The sequence below is a fragment of the Geotrypetes seraphini genome, chromosome 6 (genome assembly GCF_902459505.1).
Source record: "Geotrypetes seraphini chromosome 6, aGeoSer1.1, whole genome shotgun sequence".
NCBI classification, from domain to species: Eukaryota; Metazoa; Chordata; class Amphibia; order Gymnophiona; family Dermophiidae; genus Geotrypetes; species Geotrypetes seraphini.
In genome coordinates this window covers 220,684,099-220,708,709 of record NC_047089.1, presented here as the reverse complement: position 1 = coordinate 220,708,709, position 24,611 = coordinate 220,684,099, and the positions used below count along the sequence as shown (strand labels likewise).

The 24,611-nt window shown below is 46.4% G+C and overlaps 1 protein-coding gene across 4 annotated transcripts in view; it reads right to left on the bottom strand.

Moving 5' to 3' along the window:
• SLC39A14 (solute carrier family 39 member 14) overlaps window positions 1-24,611 on the bottom strand; it is a 53,324-nt gene that overhangs the window by 5,188 nt on the left and 23,525 nt on the right. For 3 of the 4 annotated variants that reach the window (XM_033948161.1, XM_033948160.1, XM_033948162.1), the window contains exons 2-7: window positions 18,386-18,657; window positions 17,742-17,928; window positions 6,155-6,324; window positions 4,090-4,212; window positions 1,284-1,472; window positions 307-514 (exon numbers count right to left, since the gene is read on the bottom strand). In XM_033948161.1, the coding sequence (XP_033804052.1) occupies window positions 307-514; window positions 1,284-1,472; window positions 4,090-4,212; window positions 6,155-6,324; window positions 17,742-17,928; window positions 18,386-18,640 (1,132 nt within the window). In that variant the 5' untranslated portion in view covers window positions 18,641-18,657. Of the gene's footprint in view, window positions 1-306; window positions 515-1,283; window positions 1,473-4,089; window positions 4,213-6,154; window positions 6,325-14,127; window positions 14,298-17,741; window positions 17,929-18,385; window positions 18,658-24,611 lie in introns of all 4 variants that reach the window. The other variant, XM_033948163.1, reaches the window with a different exon arrangement.

The window sequence follows — 24,611 nt, the reverse complement described above, 5'->3', positions numbered from 1 at the left end:
GCATCAGAGCAGCGCAGTGCATTCAGCACACCAGCCAGAGCTCAAAGCCTCTTGCCGTTTTGTCAATGGGGGGAGGGGGTTGCTGGCTAGCTGCTGAATACTGACATAGCTAGCTATGTCCCAGCCAGCCAAAAATAAACCAGATATGGTGTCGGCATTAAACTTCCGGTATCACAATGGACTGCGGGAGATTGTTGGCAATCTCTTACGGTCTGAATATGAACCTGTCCTTGTTTTAAAACACAATCCTATCATGTGCCTCACACCTCTCTCATTCCAGCACTGCTATCTATAATCTTCACATACCCAGCTCGTGTGGGAACTCCTCGCACAGGATGGCGATGGAGGTGCTGACTCCTTGGAAAACTGATACGGTGAAGGATGCCCCAATTGCCAGCCCATCGATGAAATTATGGAGCCCATCACTGAGGGTGATCATCCAGGCCAGCGTACCGATATCAGAGTAACGCGTACCCTTCAGCCAAAAGCAGGCACTCTGTGATCCCTGCAAATCCTAACAGGATATATCAGAATTTCACACAAAGCTCTGCCAGTACACCTTATTCCTGCCCCAAATGCCACCCGTTGGTCCAATAAATACCCCCCAAAATAACTCTGCGACATCTCTCATTCCTGTCATGTAGGACTTCTGCTATTTCAGTTCCAAGACCCACCTAACATAGCTCTCCCCTTACAGTCCTCCTTCCAAACACATACACACACCCCTCTGCTGAAGCTACGAGATCTTCCCCCATTCTCTAACCATGCCCGTCTCTTCTACCTTACAGCCCACTCTAATCTTCCAGTATTTCTGATCCGAGGAAGAAGGGTGTTACCTTCGAAAGCTAATCATAAACTAAATTAAGTTAGGCTATAAAGAAAGGTATTATTTTTATATCTAGATATTACCTTGAAGAGTGGACTAACACGGCCACCACACCATTTCACGTAATCTTCCAGTACTAAGACCACACATACACACACACAGCTCTACCACTTTGCTCCTGCTCTGAAGTAATATTTGCTCTTCCATTAGACCTCCCTCTCACTGACCTCTGTCAAAGCACCTGCTGTGCAATATCCCTTTTATTCTGATACCTATTTCAAACAGTTCTACCAATGCACCTCAATCCTGCGCTGCCTGTTATTTCAGCACTACTACCCAGACGAATAGCTCCGTCAGTGCACCTCACTCCTGCCCTGCAGCACCACTACCTTTTCCAGTATTGAGAGTCCCCCCCACATTACTTCTGTGTTGATCTGATGCTATGGTCTGTGCTTACCTGTAAAGAGAGAGACCCCATCACCACCTTCTGGTCTCCGGTGGGGATCTTGTTCTCTACTTCACCATTCCTCGTGGGAGGGATAATTTGAGTTAGGTCCCCATTCTGCAGTTTCTCCGTAACGCCCTCCTCCTGGTCCTTCCTGGAGACGAGACTCCCTGGCCTGTGGTGACTGTGGCCATGCTGATGCTGCAGGTAAAAATCAACAGCGGGTCTGTCAGTGAGCTCTTAAAGTAAATTAATCACTTCTTACTCTTTGATATTATGTCCTTGCTTGAATTCCGCGAACCTGTCCTCTCCTGGTTGGCCTCCTACCTCTCCCATCGCACATTTAGTGTATGCATCGGTGGGTCCTTCTCTGCTGCTTTCTCACTAGCGGTTGGCATACCCCAGGGCTCTGTCTTAGGACCTCTTCTTTTCTCTCTCTACACTCCCTCCCTCGGTGTCCTGATCTCCTCCCATGGCTTCCAATATCACCTATATGCTGATGCATAAGAACATAAGAATTGCCTCTGCTGGGTCAAACCAGTGGTCCATCGTGCCCAGCAGTCCGCTCATACGGCGGCCCCTAGGTCAAAGACCAACGCCCTAACCGAGACCAGCCCTACCTGTGTACGTTCCGGTTCAGTAGGAACTTGTCTAACTTTGTCTTGAATTCCTTTAGGGTGTTTTCCCCTATAACAGCCTCCGGAAGAGCGTTCCAGTTTTCTACCACTCTCTGGGTGAAGAAGAACCTCCTTACGTTTGTATGGAATCTATCCCCTTTTAACTTTAGAGAGTGCCCTCTCGTTCTTTCTACCTTGGAGAGGGTGAACAACTAAGTCTATTCCCTTCATTATCTTGAATGTTTCGATCATGTCCCCTCTCAAGTCTCCTCTTTTCAAGGGAGGCCCAGTTTCTCTAATTTCCTGCTGTGAGCCTTACTTACACCCCTAAGCAGCGTCAGGCCGGCAGCATGCGAAACAGACTGCTTCGGCTTTGTCCACTCGTGAATTCAGTCTGCCATGTTACTGATGAAATCATCAGTAAAGCAGCAGACTGAATTCATGAGCGGACAAGACCGAAGCAGCCTTTAGCGTGCTGCCGACCTGACGCTGCTTATGGAGGTAAGTAAGGCTTGCGGCGGTGTTTTGATAGGGGAAGGAAGGATGGGGATTTGGCTGTATGGCAGGTGCTCGGGGGGGGGGGGAGGGTGGCGGTGCTCGCTCAAAGATTCTGCTGCACAAGGGATGGGAGAGAGGGAAGGGAAACTGCCGGAGAATCCCAGGACTAGGGCTTATTTTAGGGGTAGGGCCTACCCTAAAAATCCTGCTAGGGCTTATTTTTGGGGTAGGTCTTATTTTCAGGGAAATACGGTAATAAGCAGTGACTTGCCCTATGACGGTGTGCAGGTGGAAGTGAGTGGTATTGTGCTCACTTTGCCATCGTTGTTAAGCGCATGAGTGATTGTTCTCCCGATCGCCAACTACTCCTGCCTTCTGTGTTTACTTATATAGGATATACTTTGTATATTGTGACGTTTGTCTTCTCTTAATGCTACGAGATGGTATTTGGTAAGTTGCCTTGAAGTTATATTGAAAGATGGTATACTAAATACCTGAACTATATAAACAACTCCTTCCAATCTTACTTTTTTTCTATCCTTTTTCAAATGTATTTCTCCACTCTTCCCTTTTTGTCTCGGTAAATCATGTAACAGTTGTCTTTGATTAGTTTCACCATTCGAATTTCTTTGTTTTTCTCCTTTTAAAGTATTGTTTTGGCGTGTTTTATTTTTGCCTCCACTATATATTTTTAATTTGTATCTCGCTTAGAAATTGGACAAGCGATTTTAACAAATTTTAATGAAAACTTTATTTATTTATTTCGATTTCTATCCCGTACTCCAAGAAGCTCAGAACGGGTTATAAGTAGATATTCACAATCTGTTATTGTCTACTGTAACCTATTTGTTGTCATGACTAGTCTGTTAGATCTAGTCATGACAACAAATAGGTTACAGTAGACAATAACAGAGCTTATTCTAGAGACCAGACTGGTCATAGCGAAGTATATTGATGAGGCAGTTTTTAATGGTCTGATTGGCAGAAGGCCTTTACTGCTCTGCGGAAGGTCATTAGTGAGTCTAGCGACTTGATCTGTGTGGGTAGTCGGTTCCATAGCTGAGGTAGGAAATGGCTTTAGGATCTTGTGTACGCCGTACTCATTTGGAGGGATCTCCCTGCAGGAATGCTGAGTCTTCGTTCTGCTTTGGAGCGGAGGGGGCAGTTAGGGGTGTATAGGCGTAGCTTGGATGCTATGTAGGCTGGGTTGTTTTGGTAGAATCTCTTGTGTGTCATGACCAGGGCTTTGACGATGCATTGCTTTTTGACTGGTAACCAGTGAGCTGGAGTAATGGGATCATGGTAGCTGAGGTTGTATAGGAGTCGAATATGTGGGTCAAAGCACAGTTCTGAATCAAACACAACACCTAAACTTTTTATACGTTTGTAGTGTCAGGGTTTGTCCCAGTGCTGCCAGTACTACTTCAGGCATGGGAAAAATTTCTGTGATCTGTATAGTCTTACATTTAGTGGGGATTTCATTTCAGTCACTATTTTTCTAACCAGTCTGCAACTGTATCAAGCCATGCACTAATGGCAGAAAGATCTGGTTATTCGTAAACTACATATGAGTGACCCTTACTTTTCTATACCGGTCAGAAGAGAAGCAGTTAACCTTCAGCCCGTCCCAAGCAGGCTTCATAAGTCAGGTCCCTTCCCCTACCTCCAGAGTCTCTCCTAGTCAGAAGAGCAAGGCAGCTTACCTCATCTTTTTGTTTCAGGATCATCTTCAACACTTTCTCAGTGAAAAAGAAGAGGTAGAAGCCCCCAAACACCACAGCAGATTTAGAGATATAATAATCCTCCAGTGGGTTAAATCCAAAGGCCTGTGGAGGAGTGAAAGAGGGAGAGTGAGGCACACCAGCACCTAAGGTCCCCCTGATCCCCAAATAAAGAATATGTGAGAAAGACTCGGTGAATAAATAAAGAATATGTGCGTGAGACTGGGTGAGAGAACATGTGTATGCGAGACAGAGGAGAGTGCAGCTGAAGGTAAGTGACAGACACACAGCATGGCAGATTTTATGTGTATATGTGAGAGAGAGAGATCTGTGAAAAGATGCAATGAGAATACGAGTGTGCATGCACTAGACAAAAGAAAGAGAAACATGATGGCAGATAAAGGCCAAATGGCCCATTATCCCAATGCATGTGCTAGACAAAGGGGTCCTTTCACTAAGGCGTGCTAGTGCATCTTAGCGCACGCTGCATACTAAAGTGTCCATTATATCCTATGGATACGTTGCCACGCGTTAGCATTTAGTACGCGCTAAGACGCACTAGCGCACCTTAGTAAAAGGACCCCAGAGTGTATGCTTGTGCACACGAGGGAGAGATACATGTGAGGCAGCGTATGTACCCATGTGTGAAACAGAGAGTGCAGGAGTCAGAGTGTGTAAGACTGTGACAAAGTGAGACGGTAAGCCTGTGCGTACGAGTATGTGGGTTCCCATCTCTCCGTCTCCTCTGCCCTCAAAATGTCAAGTGACGTGTTTGTACAGAAGGTTATTTTAGTCCGTTAGTGGGATAATGTAACATCGCACACAGAAGCACACCTGGGCTTCAATTAAATTCAGATTTTCAGTAGGACCAGAGAGCGAAAGAGTCTTTACAAACCCGTACCTGTATAAGATGGGTCACAAACCAATACTGTCTCACATGGGTATGGCACTGAGTCCTGGCAACTCCTTCCCAGAACTCCAGGCCAACATTTTTATTCATTCATTCAATTTTCTATACCGTACTATCAGGAGAGCTCAGAACGGTTTACATGAGTTTATTCAGGTACTCGAGCATTTTTCCCTGTCTGTCCTGGTGGGCTCACAATCTGTCTAATGTACCTGGGGCAATGGGGGGATTAAGTGACTTGCTCAGGATCGCAAGGAGCAGTGTGGGTTTGAACCTACAACCCCAGGGTGCCGAGGCTGTAGCTTTAACCACTGCGCCACAGTCTCCTCTGGGATGGAGGGGGGTCTTCTAGCCTTTTATTTCCTATTTGGCTGTTCTTTGATGCACTGGGTCTCTCATGTGATTCTACTGTATTACAGTAATAAAAAAGCATTTTCAAGTTTATTATTTATTTGATATACCGCCTTTCATTACGTCTAGGCGGTTTATAATAAATTTAATAAAAACATAAGTGATAAAACAGGTGATTAAAAGATAACATTATTACTTAGGCCCATGGGGAAAATTGTGCTGTGCAACATATGGTCAGCAGAAATTGTCTGTGGGACCCTAATCTAATCTAATCTAAACCTTAAGTTTATATACCGCATCATCTCCATGAGAATGGAGCTCGACACGGTTTACAAGAACTTAAAATAGTGGGTAGAGAAGAAGAAAAAGGATTACATGAACTTATGTGTAGAAGGGGGGAGAGAAAGGGGGGAAGGATAGAGCTACAATTTGCTGAAAAGCCAGGTTTTCAGTTGTTTGCGGAATAACTGAAGGGAGCTCAGGTTCCGCAGATAGTACACTTTCCTCAAGGATGTACTGCTGAATCCATCCGCCCCTGGGAAGGACGCGAGATTCTGCAGGAGAAGTGAGCGCTCCTACACAGGACGGTGCCAAGCAGAACACCAACCGTCTCTTTCACTCTCAGATACCCAAGCAGGTGGTCTTACTCTGGTTGCTCTGTTTCCTAGCGAAAAAGGACCCAGACACTCGCATGCATATATGCAGACACACAAATGCAACACAGCTACGTCTATAAGGGCACCAAGATAAAGAGCTGTGTGTGTCTCTACGGGCGGAGTGACTCCATACCTCTGGGATCAGCTGGAAGAGAGCGTTGGAGTACAACGTTCCAATTGCCAGGGCTATGAAGTAGAGCAGCAGACGCTTGTAAAAGGTTTTCTTCATAAAGGGGACAACACCAGCCCCGACCAAGGAACACAGCGAGATGATGGTGACACAAAGCACGCCATAACCCCACACTGCACCCCCCACCCCAACCCCACAATATCCGCAGCAAAAGGTACAATCCAATTTTCATTTTCCCCGAGGAGAAGTGAAGAGGCAAGGCCCAAAACCACAGACAGAGAGAAAAGAAAGAATATATTGGTTAGTAATTCTTTTTTTTTTCCATTTTGAAATTTTTTAAAAATTTGCATGTACAGATGAGACATTGAAAGTTCATTTTCAGGTGATACCCTGCAGGAACTTGTGCTTGGCATGGCAGGGGCATTTTTTTTACCATGTGAATATCTGGGAAAGCTAACCTGGGATTGCTGTACTACTATCTGCTGTGTTAAGGGGCAAGGTTCATACCCACTTTCTCTATTTATGGCACTCTAGAGGGGTATCCATATCCTCAACACCATTCCCCCTCTTTCTCAAGTGAGTATATCAGGAGTTCACACTTTGCTATGCTGCAGCACTAGTTCCTGCAGAGAATTTCAATAACAAACTCCCTCCCTGTACCTGCAACCAGACAGGGGGCAGGGAGGGCAGTGTAATCTTTCCAGAGCAGTTTTAATTCCCTTCTCATTGCCATTACCAAAATAATTAATGATAGGTACAATTCTGGAGCAGAAGGAGAAATTAGGTTCTAGAGCAGAAGGAGAAATTAGGTTCTTACCTGCTAATTTTCTTTCTGTTGGCTAGTAGACTGGTATAGTCCTTATGAATGGGTTATATGCCTCACTGCTACCAGCAGGTAGAGACTGAGCACAAACTTGTATATCAGGCTAGAATCTGCCCAGCAACTCAGTCTGCCGAATAGCCAAGCAGAACCTAGGAAAGACTTCAACTGAAAACAGTGTAACACACTCCGAACAAGAGTGGAAAAAAACAACAAATACATTGGTACCTCGGTTTACAAGTGCACCGGTTTGCGAGTGTTTTGCATGACGAGCAAAACATTCGCAAAATCGGCGCCTCGGAAACCGAGCTTGCCTCCGAGAATTTCCGAGAATCTCAGAGAGAGCGGGAACTCGAAGGCCTTGAGCATGCGCAGATGCTCAAGGCCCAGCAAAAAGAAGACGGCAGATCTTCGGGCACTGGCATCGGCATGTCCTGTGCGTTGGTGCCAGTGCCAGATGGGGGTAAGCAATGTGCTCGGGTGGGTGGATGGGTACGTGGGGGATGGTGGATCATACGGGGGGGGGACCTTCGTGAGTGGGGGGAGCAATGCCGGTTCTCAGGGGGGGTAAGAGCAGCACCGCTGGCCTCAGGGGGTGGGTGGGAACGTATCAAGTAAGTTTCCCTTAGTTCCTATGGGGAAACTCGCTTTGATATACGAGTACTTTGGTTTACGAGCATGCTTCTGGAACGAATTATGCTCGTAAACCAAGGTTCCACTGTATTTATAAACTACTGTTGGAACATGTGTAGAACTGAATCCTGGTATAGAAAACATCCCCACAGCTCAGCAGCTGAGCCATAGTCGCTGTTCTTACTTCTCCCTGGCCCTAGAAAAATTCTAGAACCAGCAGAAAAAAATAATCTGCACGTGAGCAAAACAAAAACCCACAATCACCGCACAAAGACAGACAGGGTGGGGACTATACCAGTTTACAAGCTAACAGAAAGAAAATTAGTAAGAACCTAATTTCTCCTTCTGTATCACTTGGTAGACTAGTATAGTCATTACGAATGGGACGTTCCAAAGCAATACACATTAAGGGTGGGACCCCCGAAGGGCGGACACCAGAACACGTTCACCGAATACCGTGTCCCGACACACTTGAACATCCACACGGTAGTGTCTTACAAAGGAATGCAGAGAAGACCAAACTGCAGCCTTGCAAATATCCACTGGAGGCACCAGAGAAGATTCAGCCCAAGAAGTTGCCAGACCCCTGGTAGAATGAGTCTTAAGAAATTCTGGAACAGGCTTCTTCTTCAGAAGATAAGCGGAAGCATAGTCTCCTTGATCTAGCGCGCAATAGTAGCCTTAGAAGCGCCATCTCCCTTACGAGGATCCGCTAGAAGGACAAAGAGATGATCTGATTTCCTGATCTCCTGGGTCCTTTGCACATAAGAGCGAAGGACCCGACTGACATCCAACTTGTGCAGCTGTCTCTGCTCGGAAGAGCCCTCTTGGCTACCCAGCACCGGAAGGACTAGCGGAGTGCCGCAGGGCTCAATCCTGGGACCATCCCTTTTCAACATATTCATAAGGGACTTGACCCGAGGGCTTCAGGGTAAAGTTGCACTGTTTGCCGACGACGCCAAACTATGTAATACAGTAAGTGAAAGCAATCTCAAGGATAGTATGACACAGGATCTGATCACGTTGGAAAACTGGTCCTCAACATGGCAGCTGGGCTTCAACACTAAGAAATGTAAGGTCATGTATCTCGGCAGCGGAAATCCATGCAGAACTTACACCTTGAATGGAGAAACACTAGCTAGAACTTCAGAAGAACGAGACTTGGGAGTAATCATCAGTGCAGACATGAAGGCTGCCAAACAAGTAGAGAAGGCAAAACTGCCCCTATATGTGTTTAATGGCAGAGTATGTGCTGTATATGACCCATATAGGTAAAAATGGTTGTACTGATAACATCACCCTATGATTCCTTTTTTTTTTTTTTACTGTATAGCAGTGCGGACAACATCAAAAGCAGTTAATAACACGAGGTACATTATCGCCAATGTAAAATGTAATTTTAAAAAATTATCATTTGCATCATTACACTATAAAAATCTGAAATTTTTAGCTTGATCACAGACTCCAACGGATTCAGAATGCCGCGGCTAAGTTTATCTTTGCAAAAAGTAAATTTGATCACGTCTCACTGCTCCTGTCCAAGCTTCATTGGCTTCTGATAATTTCCAGAGTCCACTTCAAATGCATCTGCCTAACTTTCTAGATCCTCCATGGCATCCATCCTCCATTTATTCCACTTTCTTGGAACTCCTCTAATCTTAATACCACCAGAACTACCCCAAAATTGAAACTATCCTTCCTCTCATTAAAAGGCATTTCTCATCCAGGAAAACTGGGGACCTCCCTCCCCTTCAGATTCATTGAGCTCTGGAACAACCTTACCTCCCCTCTTCGGAACCTGAGCTCTCTCCAACTTTTCCGTAAACATCTGAAAACCTGGCTCTTCTCAAAAATATAACACTCCCTCCTCCTTTGATATCCTAGTCCTCTAAACTCTCCTCTTTCCTCCTATCTTCATCCTTTCCTTGGAGTTCCTTTTCCATCTCAATTCCTGTAAACCGTGCCGAGCTCTACGACTATGGAGATGGTGCGGTATACAAACCTAAGGTTTAGTTTAGTTTAGAAGGCCTCATCCAAGGCAAGGCAAATGTTGGGATGTATCAATAGAAGCTTCGTCAGCCGCAAACCTGAAGTCATAATGCCACTTTATAGAACCATGGTGAGACCTCATCTGGAATACTGTGTGCAATTCTGGAGGCCACATTACCGTAAAGATGTGCTTCGAGCTGAGTCGGTACAGCGGATGGCCACTAGGATGGTCTCCGGCCTCAAGGGTCTCTCATATGAAGAAAGACTGGGCAAATTACAGCTCTACACTCTAGAGGAGCGCAGGGAAAGGGGAGACATGATTGAGACATTTAAGTACATCACAGGTCGTGACGAGGTGGAAAACAACATATTCTTTCCCAAGGGACCCTCGATCACAAGAGGGCACCAGCTCAAACTCAGAGGAGGGAAATTTAATGGTGACACCAGAAGTATTTCTTCACAGAAAGGGTGGTAGATCACTGGAACAAACTTCCGGTGCAGGTGGTCAAGGCCACCAGCGTGCTCGACTTTAAGAATAAATGGGACATCCACGTGGGATCTCTATGAGGGTCGAGTTAGGGAAATAGGTCATTAGTACTCAGACCTAATGGAGTGGGTCAGTAGGGTGGGCAGACTCGATGGGCTGTAGCCCTTTTCTGCCGTCATCTTTCTATGTTTCTATGATTGACATGAAAAGAAGAAACTACCTTTGGCAGAAAGGAAGGAGCAGGCCTCAAGACAACCCGCTCCCTAGAAAACTCCAAAAAGGGAGCCCTACAAGAGAAAGCCTGCAGCTCAGAAACTTCTAGCTGAAGTAATAGCCACCAAGAAGACTGCTTTAAGAGTAAGGTCTTTCAAAGAGCAGTCGCCCAACGGTTCTAAAGGAGGGTGCACTAGAACTGACAGAACCAGATTCAGATCCCAAGAGGGTTGTACGGGAGGCTTGAGCAACTTGGCCGCCAACAGAAGTGAATCACATCAGGAATGGAAGTCAAACACTGACCTTTCAATAACCCTCAAAAGGCTGACAAGGCCGCAAGCTGAACCAAGGCTGCAAGAGAAGACCAAGCCTGTCCTATCCAGGCCATCCTGCAAGAACTCTAAGATGTTAGGCAGGGAAGAGTGAAAAGAGACCACTCCACGCGCATCAAACCAATCCTCAAATAGACGCCAAACCCTCACATAAGCCCAAGAAGTGGAAAGCCTTCGGGACCCCAAGACTTAGAGATCACTTTATTTGACTACCCCTTCTTACCTAGGCGACCCCTTTCAAGAGCCAAGCCGTAAGACAAAAGGGACCCGGATCGAACATTGGAACGGGACCCTGAGTTAGAAGGTCATCGAAGAGAGGCAAAGGAAGAGGATCCACCACCAGATGCCTCACCAGATCCGCGTACCACAGTCACCGAGGCCAATCCAGAACCACGAGGCCTGGATGGCAAATTATGTGGGGAAGAACTCTGTCCACTAATGGCCAAGGAGGAAACACATACAACAGCCACTCGGAGAGAACGTGAACTCGCAGGCCTTGAGCATGCGCAGATGCTCAAGGCCCAGCAAGAAGAGGAGGCCGATCTTCGGGCACCGGCACCAACGCACAGGACATGCCGGTGCCCAGATGACAGTAAGCAGTGGCGGGGGGAGGGGGGGGTGCCTGATCGTGGTGGGGGAGGTGCCGGATCGTGGGGGAAGGGTGCCGGATAGCGGAGGGAGGGTGCCAGATCGCAGGGGGGGGGCGCACTCGTAAATCGAGCCATGCTCGGTTTCCGAGGTGCCGATTTTGCAAATGTTTTGCTTGTCTTGCAAAACATTCGCAAATCGGTGCACTCGTAAACCGAGGTACCACTGTACTTTGGTGAGAGATAATATTAATCTGAGAAGAAAGCTGGAGTCTTTAGAAAATTTTTCTCGAAACAATAATCTCAGATTGATTAATTTTCCTAGAGTTGAGGCAGTAACTCCCAGAGAAATGTTGAAACATTACATGATGGAAGTCCTAGAAATCTCTGAGGAACTATTACTGCCTTTTACTTAAGTATACTACCTATTAAAAGGGAAGAACAAGCAAAAGGAAAGGAAAGTGATCAACAGCAGCTTAATATCTCAAGGATGTTGGAACTTTTGGATAGGGAAACAGCAACACCAGCAACACTACTTCTTACAGTGGCTTCGGCACCAGATAAAAATTGGTTACTAAGACTTTTTTTCAAAAATAAACAAAAAGAATTTCTTGGGTATAAAATTCTAATGTTTCCAGATCTGGCACAAGACACGCAAAAACGTTGAAGTCAATTTCTGATCTTAAAGCTAGGTGTTATTCGCTCTTGGGGCAACTTTCTTTCTTTATCACCCGTGTAAATGTGTGATACAGTATCAAATAAAAAAATATGTTTTCTTTGACCCTAGCCAGCTGACGGCCTTCCTGTCAGTGGTCCCCCTGAAAGGAGGTGAGATATGAGTTCTCTTTTGAAGTATATGATATCTTTTTTTCAGCTAATTGTATTATTTGTCTTTTCTTATAATTTAGTTTTTCTTATTAATAATTAATAATAATTCTCACTGATTCCATTTCTTGGATCCTAATTTGAGGACTTGAGTTGAAGTTTAAGTTACAAATTATGTTAACAATTCGAATAATTGTAGATTATATCTTTTTAATTTGCATTGTATTTTATTTCCAGTTTAATTTTACCTTTCTGTAGAAGCGGATTCTTGACTATATATTGAAAAATTTGATAAATAAATTAAAAAAAAAAAAAGGCTGAACCAACCTGTCCAGGTCCTCACCAAACACGAAAGATCCCTTAAAAGGAAATATAGCTGTGGATGCCGAGTCTGCCGATCAAGTGCGAAGCCACAAGGTATGGCGAGCTGCCACTGCAAACGCCGACTTGGCAGCAGCTCGCAAGAGGTCATACATGGCATCTGAAAGATAAAGAAGCACACAATTCAATCTTTGCCTCTTAGAGATGGCTGAGACCACCGCATCCACCACAGGCGACTTCAGAGTGTCCCTATCCCCTTCAGGAATGGGATACAGGTAGACCATGGAGCGCGCAAAACAAAAGGGAGCTTCTGGCATCTGCCACTGTGCGAGCATAATGTCCCGAATATCCTGATGCATAGGAAAAGAGTGGGAAGCAGAGTGGATTCCCCTTAAGCAAGGGGGTCCACTGTACGCGGGGGCTCCGAAAGTGTCCTCAAAGTGCAAAACTGAGGAAACCTGAAGAATTAGCTCATGAAGCTCTTCCCGCTGAAAAATGTGCATCACAGATGCATCTTGGCCAGCAGAGGGGTGTTCGAACCCCTTGCTGGCGGAATCCGACCCCCCAAGAGGATCCTGGAAATCTCCCCAAGGGTCCAGGTCCTCATCAATTACATCTGGCTCCTCTGGGCAAAAATCCTTATCCAAGAGATCCTCGGGGGTTTGGATGAGAGAGGAGTAGAGGGGGGCAAAACTGCCGCTGTGTGGGGCTGCACCGGGGAAGACGTTGAGGGCAAAAAACAAAAAAAAAACAACAAATGGCAGTTTTAAAAGGAATTGAGCCCTTTAGACCAGCACACCTCGGGATTTTTATTTTCACTTACTCAGAACAGACTCCACGGCTCTCAAAGCTGAAGGGCTAGGCCACCAGCTGAGGCACCTCTACAAAAATGTGGGGAGGTAGAGGAAGGTGAGGGGAGGGACCCAGCACGAGACCCGCTGAGTTTAATACCCCCGAGGTTGGACAGATCCCCAAACAGGACCCGTCCAAGCTCTATCCGGCACAAAGGGGGAACCCAGGAGTCCAAAACAAAATTCCAACAGTACTAAGAGGGGAACCGAATTAGTCTTACCACCTGCTTTAACGGAGACTGAGGAAGACTGAGTTGCTGGGCAAATTCTAGCCTGATATACAAGTTTGTGCTCAGTCTCCACCTGCTGGTAGCAGTGAGGCATATAACCCATTCGTAAGGACTATACCAGTCCACCAAGCGATACAGAAAATTCACTTTGCCTTACAGGAGGACAAGAAAGTTCTGCCCTGACATAAGTTCTGCTGACAGCGGCAGGAAAGACGGTAAAGGACAGACATTAAGGGACACTGACAACAAGCAGGAAAGGTAAAAAATAACAGGTCTTCTGAAAGTAATGTGAAGAGAGAGACGGGCAGCAGGAGAGAAGGGAAGTCGCTGTCACCAGAAAATACTTTGCAGAACTACTTTACAGTAAAAAGTCTCCTGAACCTTTGCAGAGAGATTCCCTTAGCTCCAGAACTGTGAAACTTACAAAAAATGTAAGAGATCCATTGGGTAGGAGTTACCCATCAGAGCCTTGGGATCACTAGGTTCTCATTCAGTAACGTTTTTTGTGAGGGTGTTTGAGGGGAGAAATTGGGAGGGCGGTGGCAGCCTCAAAGCAGTATATCTGACAGGATCTCAGTCCCAAAGCTCTGATGGATCAAAAAGGGCCTGGAGAGAGAAAGAAAAAGGGCAGAAACCAGATCTTCTCTGGTCCAAGACTCCCGCCCCCCCCAGGCGATAATTACTGCACCTCTGGGATGAGTTGGAAGAGGGCATTAGAGAGGAGAGTTCCGATGGATAAGGCGATGAAAAATGTCAGCACACGGCTGAAAAACCACTTCTTGGTGAAAGGCACGATGAAGACTCCAAGGAGGGAACTTAGGTTTATCACCGAAACAGTGAGAAACCCAAAACCCCACACTGCAGAACAAGAAGAAATGGCATCAAGAGTCTGCATTATGAACACCAAATCCAGGGAAATGCAATGTTATGCACAGCAATGCTAATGATCAACCATAACCTAGGACTAACCCTTCTTATACCACTCCCCATAATATAGGCATGCCACCAGCTCTATGCACAAGAAAGAGTGGCCGCAACAAGGCTTGAAACTGGAGAAAAGAGCAGCCCCAGTAGCATCCAGTAGCTATAGGTAAAAGTGACTTTTATAAAAAAAAAAAAAAAAAGAAACCTTTATATAATGAAGAAATCAGGGTCCAGTAGTTCAGATGTTAAAAAATACACCCATGTACCCATGTTCTCTTGTTTTTTCAAAAATTCAATAAACATATTTTAAAAATGAAATATTTCAGCATATATGCTTGCATCAGGGGTAAATTAATAATAATAACCATACTGTGTCAGACCAGTGATCCATCTAGTCCAGTATCCTGTTTCCACAGTGGCTAGTCCAGGTCACAGGTACATAACAAAATCCCAAATAGTAGCAGCATTCCTTGCTACCGATCCCTGTGTCTACTCAGCAGACTAGGGTGCTAGCTGTACGCTGAACCATTGTTTCACAATCCATAAATTCAGAAGGTTTGGGCAGGCCTCGGATTTGCAGGTTCAAACAGTGGCTTCGGTTTTCTAAGTCCTCACTTTTATCTAAAACACTGTTCTTCAACCGCCGGTCCACACAGGGCTGACAAGATCAAGTCGGCAGTTAAATTTCCTGCCGACCGCGGTTACTCCCAGCCTCAGGCAATCAAGACAGGCTGCCGACGTCGGGGCCTTCCCTCTGTGAGTTTTGCCTGTTAGGAAACAGGAAGTTGAAACAAAATAGGCGGGACTCAGAGAGTGAAGGTCCCGACATCGGCAGCCTGTCTTGATCGCCGCCCCTGCTGAATTGCTGAAGAGGGCCGCAGGGAAGTTGCAAGTAGAACGGAGAGACCTGCAGATACAGGTGCAGGTGGAGGGAGATGGTCAGCGTGTGTGAGCAAGATCCTGGGGAGCCTTCACAGTGGCTGTCTCCCCTCCCACCAGCTCTCCTACTTGCCAGGGCAGTGATTTATTGGCAACTTCCTGCAGGCAAGTACCGAGAGCTGCTGGAAGGGGAGGAAGCCCCTGTAGGAGGCTGGGAAGCTGCTGGATAAAGGGAGCGCTGTTACTGGACTTGGAGGGAGTTAGAAGGAGAGATGCTGCTGGGAGGGGAGGAGGGAAAGGGATGGGAAGAGAGTTAATGTTTGATAGAGGGAGGAGGGAAGGGAGAAGAAAGAGAGATGCTGCTGGGAGGGGAGTAGGGAAAGGGATGGGAAGAGAGTTAATGTTGGATAGAGGGAGGAGGGAAGGGAGAAGAAGGAGAGATGCTGTTGTGAGGGGAGGAGGGAATGGGATGGGAAGAGAATTAATGTTGGATAGAGGGAGGAGGGAAGGGAGAAGGAAAAAAAGGAAGGAGGGAAGGGAGAAAAAAAAAGGAAGGAAACAGCTGGCAGGGAGATTACAGGAGGGGAAGGGGGTCAGGGTGGAATGGAGAGATCAGATGAGGGAAAGGGGAGAGAGAGGAATGAGAAAGAAGAGAGACATTGATGCTGGAAAGGGGGTCAGCAGAGAAATGAGAGGGATAAAGATGCTAGATCTGGTGTAGGAGAGATAAAAATGAAGAAGGCAGTGAAGCTGGAATGAATGATGTAAAAAGGAGAGAGGAGGCACAGGCTGGATGGACAGGGGAGAGGGGCATAGAAAGAAGTCAGATACATATGGAAGGGGGAGAGGGCAGACATTGGATGGAACGCGCAGATGCTGGATTAAAGAGACAGGGCAGACGCTGGAAGGAAAAGAGTGAAAAGAAGATGAAAGCAGAAACCAGAGACAACAAAAGGTAGAAAAAAAGAATTTTATTTCTATTTTGTCATTAGAATATATCAGATTTGAAATATATATCCTGCTAGAGACATAACTAGGGACTGCAGTATTTTGTTAGCATGATATTTCTATGTAGCATTCTATAATAACTTGGCTTGTTCAGTTTTCTTGATAGTAGAGGGGATATATGTGAAGGGGAGGGGAGACAGGGGTTTTGTTGGTCCGTGCTCTGTATATTTGTATTTATAAAATCACAATTGTTCAGAATATTGTTTCTTTTTATACTTTAATAAAATACGTTCAATATAAAATCATAACTGCGGCTTATGCAGATGGGATCAGATTGTTTTGAGGGGACCGAGCTCGCGGAGATGGGGTGTAAACAGGGTTTTTAAATTTTAATCCTAGTAGTTTGCCGGTCCACGGGTGTAAAAAGGTTGAAAAACACTGATCTAGAGTATAGAACTGAGTGTTGGAATCTTTATAAGTCATCTTGAGGTGCAAAATTGCCTCGTGCTGTTCCTCCAAGCAGAATATGAGCCATTAAGTGTTCCAAAGGCTCCCCGAGCCCAAAATTTTATTTATTTATTCAATTTGGGCGTCGCACATACCTGTACAAGCTCTTGGCGACATTACAGAGGAAGGGGTTAGAAGAGGGTAGGGAGGACAATGGAGGGCAGGAAGATACAGGAGAAGAGGATAAAAGTGATTAGGTGCCAAATAGATGAGTTTTCAGTTTCTTCTGGAATTTGGTGTGGTTTGGTTCTGTCCTGGTCATTTCAGTAAGGTCATTCCAAGTTTTTACGCCTAGAAAGGTGAGCATGGAGTGGAAAACACGTTTGTATTGCGGATTTTTTGTGGTAGGGAGATTTAGAAGTATTCTGTTGAGGGTTCTGCAGGAAGTAGACCATGCCTTAGAGAAGAGCTGGATGAGAGGAGCCGCGGAGTTTCCGTAAAGTATACGGTGAATGATGCATGAAGTTTTGAAGGTTATTCATGATGGGATGGGTAGCCAGTGCAGTTGCCTGTTGAAGGCTGTAATAGAGTCATATTTTCTCAGGTTGAAGATTAGTCTGACAGTGGTGTTTTGGATGAGTTGCATTTTGTGAATTAGTGTGGTGTTGATTTCCATGTAGATGGAATTGCAGTAGTCAAGTTGTGGAAGTATCATCAGCTGTACAACTAAGGCAAAGTAGTGTTGGTGAAAGTATGATCTGATTAGTCTTAGTTGTCTTAATATGTACTTCATAAGTAACCACAATTCACCATTATACAAAAGGTTGCTTTTATCTACAGCTACTGTGCTGCTCTTTTCTCTGCATTTTGCCAGCTTTGCCATGTACTGCTCCCTGACAAGGGTATACGATTGGCCTTGCCAAGTACCTCTTTCCACCTCACCTGTATATGAATTCCCCATCACATAAATACTTCTCGTTCCATACATGGTCCATTTTCAGTGACATTGCCCTTCCACCCCCCACCCTCAAGCAGCTTACACATCCCTCTCACTATACCCCCACCTCCTCCATTATTCCCCTCCATTAGAGCTGCTTTCCTTACCTTCGATGGAACTGGGCTTTCCTTCTTCAGTCTGCTCGTTCTCCTCCGTCTCCTGATTTTCAGACAGACAAGCTCCGGTTTCTAGCTGTTGTAGGACTGTGGGACAGAGCTGCTGGAAACCTACTGCATCCACATGGGAGCCCTCAGTCAAGTTGTACAAAGTGAAAATTTCCAGGGAGCTAAAACACTACAGGAGGACAAGGAAAAGCAGGTTGGGAATGATCTAAAAAGAGATCTTATTCTCCACTATTATATAAGGCACAATACCAAGACAACTATTCATAAATGCATAATTATTACTCTGAAAAAAAAACAGAAGCAGTCCTCAGGATGATGAAGCTTTGAATGGCCAGATAAGACTCTCTGGGGACTGGTGTCATTCCCTATAGTCAGCTTATAACCACTGGTTACTCTATTTACAGTATAGCTATCCTTTTCAAAGTTAGCCAAAAGACTATATCATCTGTCTATACTACAGGACAGAAGCCCAACTGCTACCACGCAATAACAACAAACATATATTCTTAGGTTCTTAGTCAGACCTGAAAACACTGATTCTGTAAATTTATCTTATTAACATTATGCCTATTCACATCTTGCCATGGAAAGTGTAATGGAAAGTGTAACGTAGAACATTTCTTTACCCGGGAGATATTCCTTGTCTCTCTCTCCAACATGGATTGATTTCTGCGTCCCACTCCCACATCAAGGCGATTTAGCAAGGCCTTAAGCTGCTGCAAAGACAATGCCTCATTCTCACCATACCGGTGCAAGATATCCTGCACAAAAGAGGATGCGGTGATGGGAGGCAGTGAGGTCTCTGAGCTGCCTACTGCAGGGAACACTTCCCAGGAAGCCGTCAGGACCAGGAGCATCACAGCTTTAGCATGGAGATACATGGTGTTCAATTAGAACTCTGAAACAGCAAGAGTTACTGGGTTAGAGCTTCAGTGAAATATACCTAAGTATTCACTTATACTGGGGGAAAAAAGAAAATAAAAGTGCTACACTCAAACATTCTGGCAGGATATTCTATAAAATGGGAGCAGACCTGAGACATGCTTCTGCAGCTTCTCCATAAAATACTCTAAGCCGATGCCATTAAATATGATAATAAGAGACAGCTTCGTTGACATATTTACACAATGTAGTTGGAAAGAAGGGGGGAGACCATGGTGGAGAGAGTTCAATAGCCTCAAGATTCCTGAATGTATCGGTGAGGATTGGTCGTGTCTGGGGGACAGGGTGCTGAGTCATGAAGGTTATCAGATGATAGTCAGAGTGGAAGATCTGAGGTGAAGAAGTTGGCAGTTGAGGAATTAGAGGAAAGAACGAGATCAAGGCAGTGATCGTTCTTATGCGTGGGGGTAGTGGAGCACAGCTGAAGACTGAATAAGGATATTACAACAAGAAATCTCGAGGTATAAAAGTCAGACATGTCCACAGAATGAATGTTGAAATCACCAAGGATAAGGGAAAGGACAGAGGTTTGAGAAAGGCGGATTGTAAGGTTTGCTTGGTAAAGAGGATGGATGTGGTGGAGAGGTTACTTTGAATTAGCAGTAATAAGGTAACTTGATTAAAGGTTTGGTAATAGGAGCCTGAATTAGTGATTTTTTACTTGTCGGAAACAGCTGAAAGATTGCTGAGGGTGATTAATAAGTGTATAAAAATAATGTGAGCCTAGGGATGGGTGGGATGAGGGGCAGGGTGGGAAGCCTTAAGTACCAAGGATGTGTGCACAGTGTAGCTATGGAATCAATCTCTAATGGTGTCCTCAGAAGCAAGCATATGCATTTTCCAGAAGCATATTTACCAAAGCAGAGAGGTAAGAGGAAAGAATAACTTGGCGATGCAAGGTAAAAAGATAATAAACTAGGCAGATAGGAGCAGTAAGTTTGTGCACCAAAAAAGAATGAAGTCAGTATAAACTTTAGGGACTTTTTAAGTGCTTGCTCTGCCCATGTCACGTCCAGTAAAGCGTGAAAAACCCTGGCTGACCTCTAAGATCCACGACTTACTATCCTATGCACAAACTGCGGAATGTCACTAGCTGAAATCCTGCGCTCATGATGATTTTATTCACTTCAAATTCCTGCTAACCTCCTTCCAATCCACCCTTTCTCTTGCGAAGCAAGACTACTGCACCCGCTTGACTGATTCTCTTGGATCTGACCCTCACCATCTCTATACCACGCTCAACGCTCTATTCAAAGTGCCCTCACCTCAGACTCCTCCTTTACTTTCTCCCCAGACTATGGCTGAATACTTCCATGACGAGGTTCACAATAGAGAATGACACGGGGGAAAATTTTTCCCCCATTCCGTCCCCATGAGTTTTGTTGCTGACTCTGTCCCTGCTCTGTTCCTGTTATCTCTGCCTTAACCGCACAAGCCTTGAACACTTATGATTTTATAGTCTTTGAGGCTTGTGCAGATGAGGACAGAGCTTGCAGAAATAGGGCAGGGGCAGGGGCAGGGACAGGAAAAGAACTCAGGGGCCGGGACGGGAAAATGAGTTCCCATGGGGACGGGAAAAAAATTTGTCCCTGTGTCATTCTTTAGTTCACAAAATTAACCTCGAGTTCCCAACTGAATCGCCATCGCCTCTTCCTCCTCCCGTCTGCCCTTTCCACCTTTTCTTCCTTCTCAGAAATCATAGAGGAGGAATCTGTACATCGCTCTCCTCCTCCAAACACACTACCTGTTCCTCTGATCCTATCACCATCCATCTACTGATCATCACCTCTCCTATTGTCATCCCTGCTATCTGCAATCTATCGCTCTCTACTGCACCTTCAAACATGCCGGTTACACCACTTCCCCAAAAATCACAGGGGCGCACTGTCATACAAGATGGCTACCTGAACACTGAACTCTGCGTGCTTCACCACAATTTCAGCTATTTTCTGCTGTTTGCGCCGACGATACTCATTTTTCTTCGCACCAAAAGTTGGTCTGACCTCCCTGTACTGATTGGTGCCCCTGATGGCTCAGTTGGGTCGATGCACACTGAAAGATTATGCATTCCAGCCTCAAATGGGTGACACGCTGACACCAATAGATAAACTGCCTCGTGCAAGCCTGGCTTCCGATAACCCGGTCCAACAGCTTGGAGATCCTGTCCGAGATGCGATTAATATTGTAAGAAATAAAGGCAGATCTTAAAGCTGTATGATTGGAGCTTTCAGTGCTTGCTTCAGATTTTCGGGCAGAAATTGCTGACCTGTGACACCAAGTCGATAAGATGGCAGGCCATTTGGAGGAACAGCACGAGGCAATTTTGCACCTCAAGATGACTTATAAAGATTCCAACACTCAGTTCTATATTCTAGATAAAATTGAGGACTTAGAAAACCGAAGCCACTGTTTGAACCTGCAAATCCGGGGCTTGCCCAAACTTGCTGAATTTATGGATTGTGAAACAGTGGTTCAGCATACAGTTAGCATGTTGCTCTTGGATGAGACCTCTTCCAGGATCCCAGAAGATATCTGTACTGAGTGAGTGCATTGGGCTTCGAAAGCTCCTCTGGCTAATAGACCATGGGATATTATTGCTTATTCTAAGGATTTTAAAGTTAAGGAGGCGGTTATGTCCAAGGACTCTGTACACCCCACTATAACTTGGGAAACCTATGATATCGAATTATATCATGGCCTAGCCTCAGTCACCCTATGGCGGATCTCAAAACAGTGCTTCAAAATCAACGGAAGAAATCTATTTGTTATTTCTGGTGTCATCCTTTTGTGCTGCTTTTCTATTTGGATGGCTCGCTTAAAAGTTTGTATGCTTGAAGAAGCTGCGCTGTTGCTTCCAAAGATCAACTTTGGCACGGATGGCCAGTGGCATGCGCCTTTCCGACTCCCGAAGGACATTCTCACGATGGCAGCGGGTGACAAGGGGCATGGGATGCCTTACTCGACAACCATCTGAGAGCGTGCTCCCGGGAGTTGGTTCCACCTGATTTCACAGCTTTCTGGATATACGGGCGGCCTTAGCCTGTGGGAGCTGATCGACCTTTTTGGGATCTTGAGACTCTCAGGGACTGGTGCTGATGTACATGTGTGTGACTGGTTGAATATGTGTCTGTGTGATGTTTTGAATACTTGCCACCAGCTTGCTTGGCAGTCTGCTAGAAATGTCTTTCAATTATATTGTTCTTAAACTGTGAAGACAAGCAGAGGCGCGGCGCCTCCCTGTGAATGAGTATGCCCACAATCCGATGGTGCTTCCCCATTTGTGATGTTCTAGGGTGGGGGAGGGGGGTGGGCAGGAATTTTGGGAGACTTCGATATGAAGGTTTTGCTATATGGCTTTCAGGGACCACTATGGTCATTGGTTTCTCCTAGGACAAGCAAGATGAGTCAGCCACATATGGGTGTTGTCCCAACAGCTCCCAATTTGCGGATAAGCTCTCCAATAGCTCAGAGAGATTTTTTTTTTTTCTCTGAGCAAGTGCAGTGCCCGGGCCTCACTGGGCATGCCCGAGCCCTACCCATTTCCCCCTGCTTCCCCCTAATCCCCAGTCTTTAGTTTCTGCCCGTTCCCATCGGTCGGATTTTTCCACAGCTCTCCATTTTTCTACAATCAAAACTTGTTCTATTTACCATCTTGAAGATGCCAGAAACATCAAAGAAATGTCCGGGCTGCAGGAAAAGGATGAGCACACTGGACCCTCACGACCTGTGCGTTCGCTGCTTGGGCATAGCGCACGAGGAACAGTGTTGCATGCACTGCATCCGTCTGTCTCCACGGGCACGCAAGCTAAGGAAGAGGGCACTAAGAGACTTCTTGAAGAGAAGTGAGGCCCGAGAATCTTCCTCCAGCAGCCATCCTCATCGGAGCGTAGCAGCGGGGGATCCACAGACGAATCCGGTGAGGAGCCTCCAGGACGTCCTGGCTCAGTCAACCCCCCCCCCCCCCCCGATTGCAACTTGCCCGGTCGAGAAATCTCTCCCGGAAGTCCTGCTGTCGCTAGCCGCCAGCCCCTGCAGGAAGCCGATAGGAGTCTCACCAGGCCGAGAGATCTCTCCAGGAGTTCCTGCATGTTGCTGCTTACAGCCAGCCTCTGCAGGGCATGAAGAGAAGTGAGGCCCGAGAATCTTCCTCCAGCAGCCATCCTCATCAGAATGCAGAAGCGGCGGATCCACAAGCTACAGTGGCAAGGAGCCTCCAGGATGCCCTGGCTCAGCTAATCCCCCCGCCTGCACTTGGCCCGGTAGAGAAATATCTCCCGGAGTCCCTGCATGTTGCCTATTTCAGCCAGCCTCTGCAGGGCAAGCCGATAGGAGTCTCGCCAGACAGAGATCTCTCCAGGAGTCCCTGCATGTTGCCACTACAGCCAGCCTCTGCAGGGAGCCGATCGGGGTTCAAAGGTAAGTCCTATCTGCTTGTTTTTGGGAAAACCTCTGATAATCTGTTGCAGCCCCGAGGGCTCTGCCCCACCCTCCTCCCAATCTGAATTTAAGGAGAAAGAATCTTCCATGCTTCTTTCCCTTGGAGGGGACCTGCAGACCTCTCCCCCCAGTAGGAGACATGCTGCCCCAGAGTTCAGCTTGTAAAGCACATGCTGAAAAAAAAACAAAAAAAAAACAACTCGATGTTTCTTTCCCTCTTGGGGTCCTGCAGAGTCTGCAATTCACACCTCTCCCACCCTGCTCCCCCTCCCCCTCTCATGTTGGGAACCAGGAGTCTGCCTTTCTCAGCAGGGTGCTGATATCATCAGAGAAGCGGCAGGTCAGACCATGCCTCTCCAAAGGTGGGGGTTTGAAACTCCTCAGTCTAAAAAGCTGTTTGCTCTTCATAAAACCTAGGCAGAGTGCGTTTCCAGCTAGCATGAGGGACTATGATACTATTCATGATTTCTATAGCACTGAAAGGCATATGCAGCGCTGTACAGTTTAATATACAATAGGCAGTACAGCAGGAGAAGCCCACTCAAGAGGCATTATCACTCCTCTTTCTCTGCCTCCAGGCACAGTGGGAAACGCAGCCAGGAGCACTGGCACAGATGAAGGGGTGCATCCTGCCCCCTCTCTGCAGGCTCTCCCCCCCTCTCAAGAAGGACAGAGAAGGGCGGTGGGGTACATGGAGCCACCCAACCAGTCAAGTGGAACAGCACATGAACCTGTGAACCACCAGGGGTGGGACCAGCAGCCACAGTTAATCCTCCTGCTGACCCACTCCTCTCTCAGCGGGCTACACTCCCCACAATGCCCCCCTTTAGAGGGAGCCACGCACAATAACATGGCGCGGTCCAGCGGCATGCCATGCACCGGAGGTACAAGCTACACACCAGCCTCCAGCCACGCCCCGAGTCACCACCCACAAAAAATAAATAAATAATTCACTAAAAAAAAAAAAGAAAAAAAGAAAACCCACAAACGAGGACTCACCCCAAGTCCCTCCAGAAACTCACAGCCTTTCTCAAGATCCACGTGGGTGGACAACAAGTACCCAAGACAGAGTACTACAAGGCCTGAACTACCAGTACCAGCACTTCACGCAGGCAGTGGCGATTCCAGTCCACAAGAACCTCCTGGACTGCAGAGACAAGATTTGGCTGACTCCCTCCTCAGGGCAACCAACATCAAGGAGACTGGGATTGAAGTACTAGATCTTCCCAGCCCAGGGATTCGACAACCCGCAGCAGCCATACATGGACATTGCGGTAGCTTAAGAGAAACAGGGCAGCACGACCCCCCCCCCTCCAACCCCCGTCAGGGAAGGACCTGAAAAACCCTGGTTTCCACGGGGAAAAAGACCTTCGAGGGCGCAATGCTGAGCGCACGAATTGCTGCGTTCCAGTTCCAGATGCGGCTTTATCAGGAGGCCAGTGAGAGGAAATAAATAAATAAAATAAAATAGGG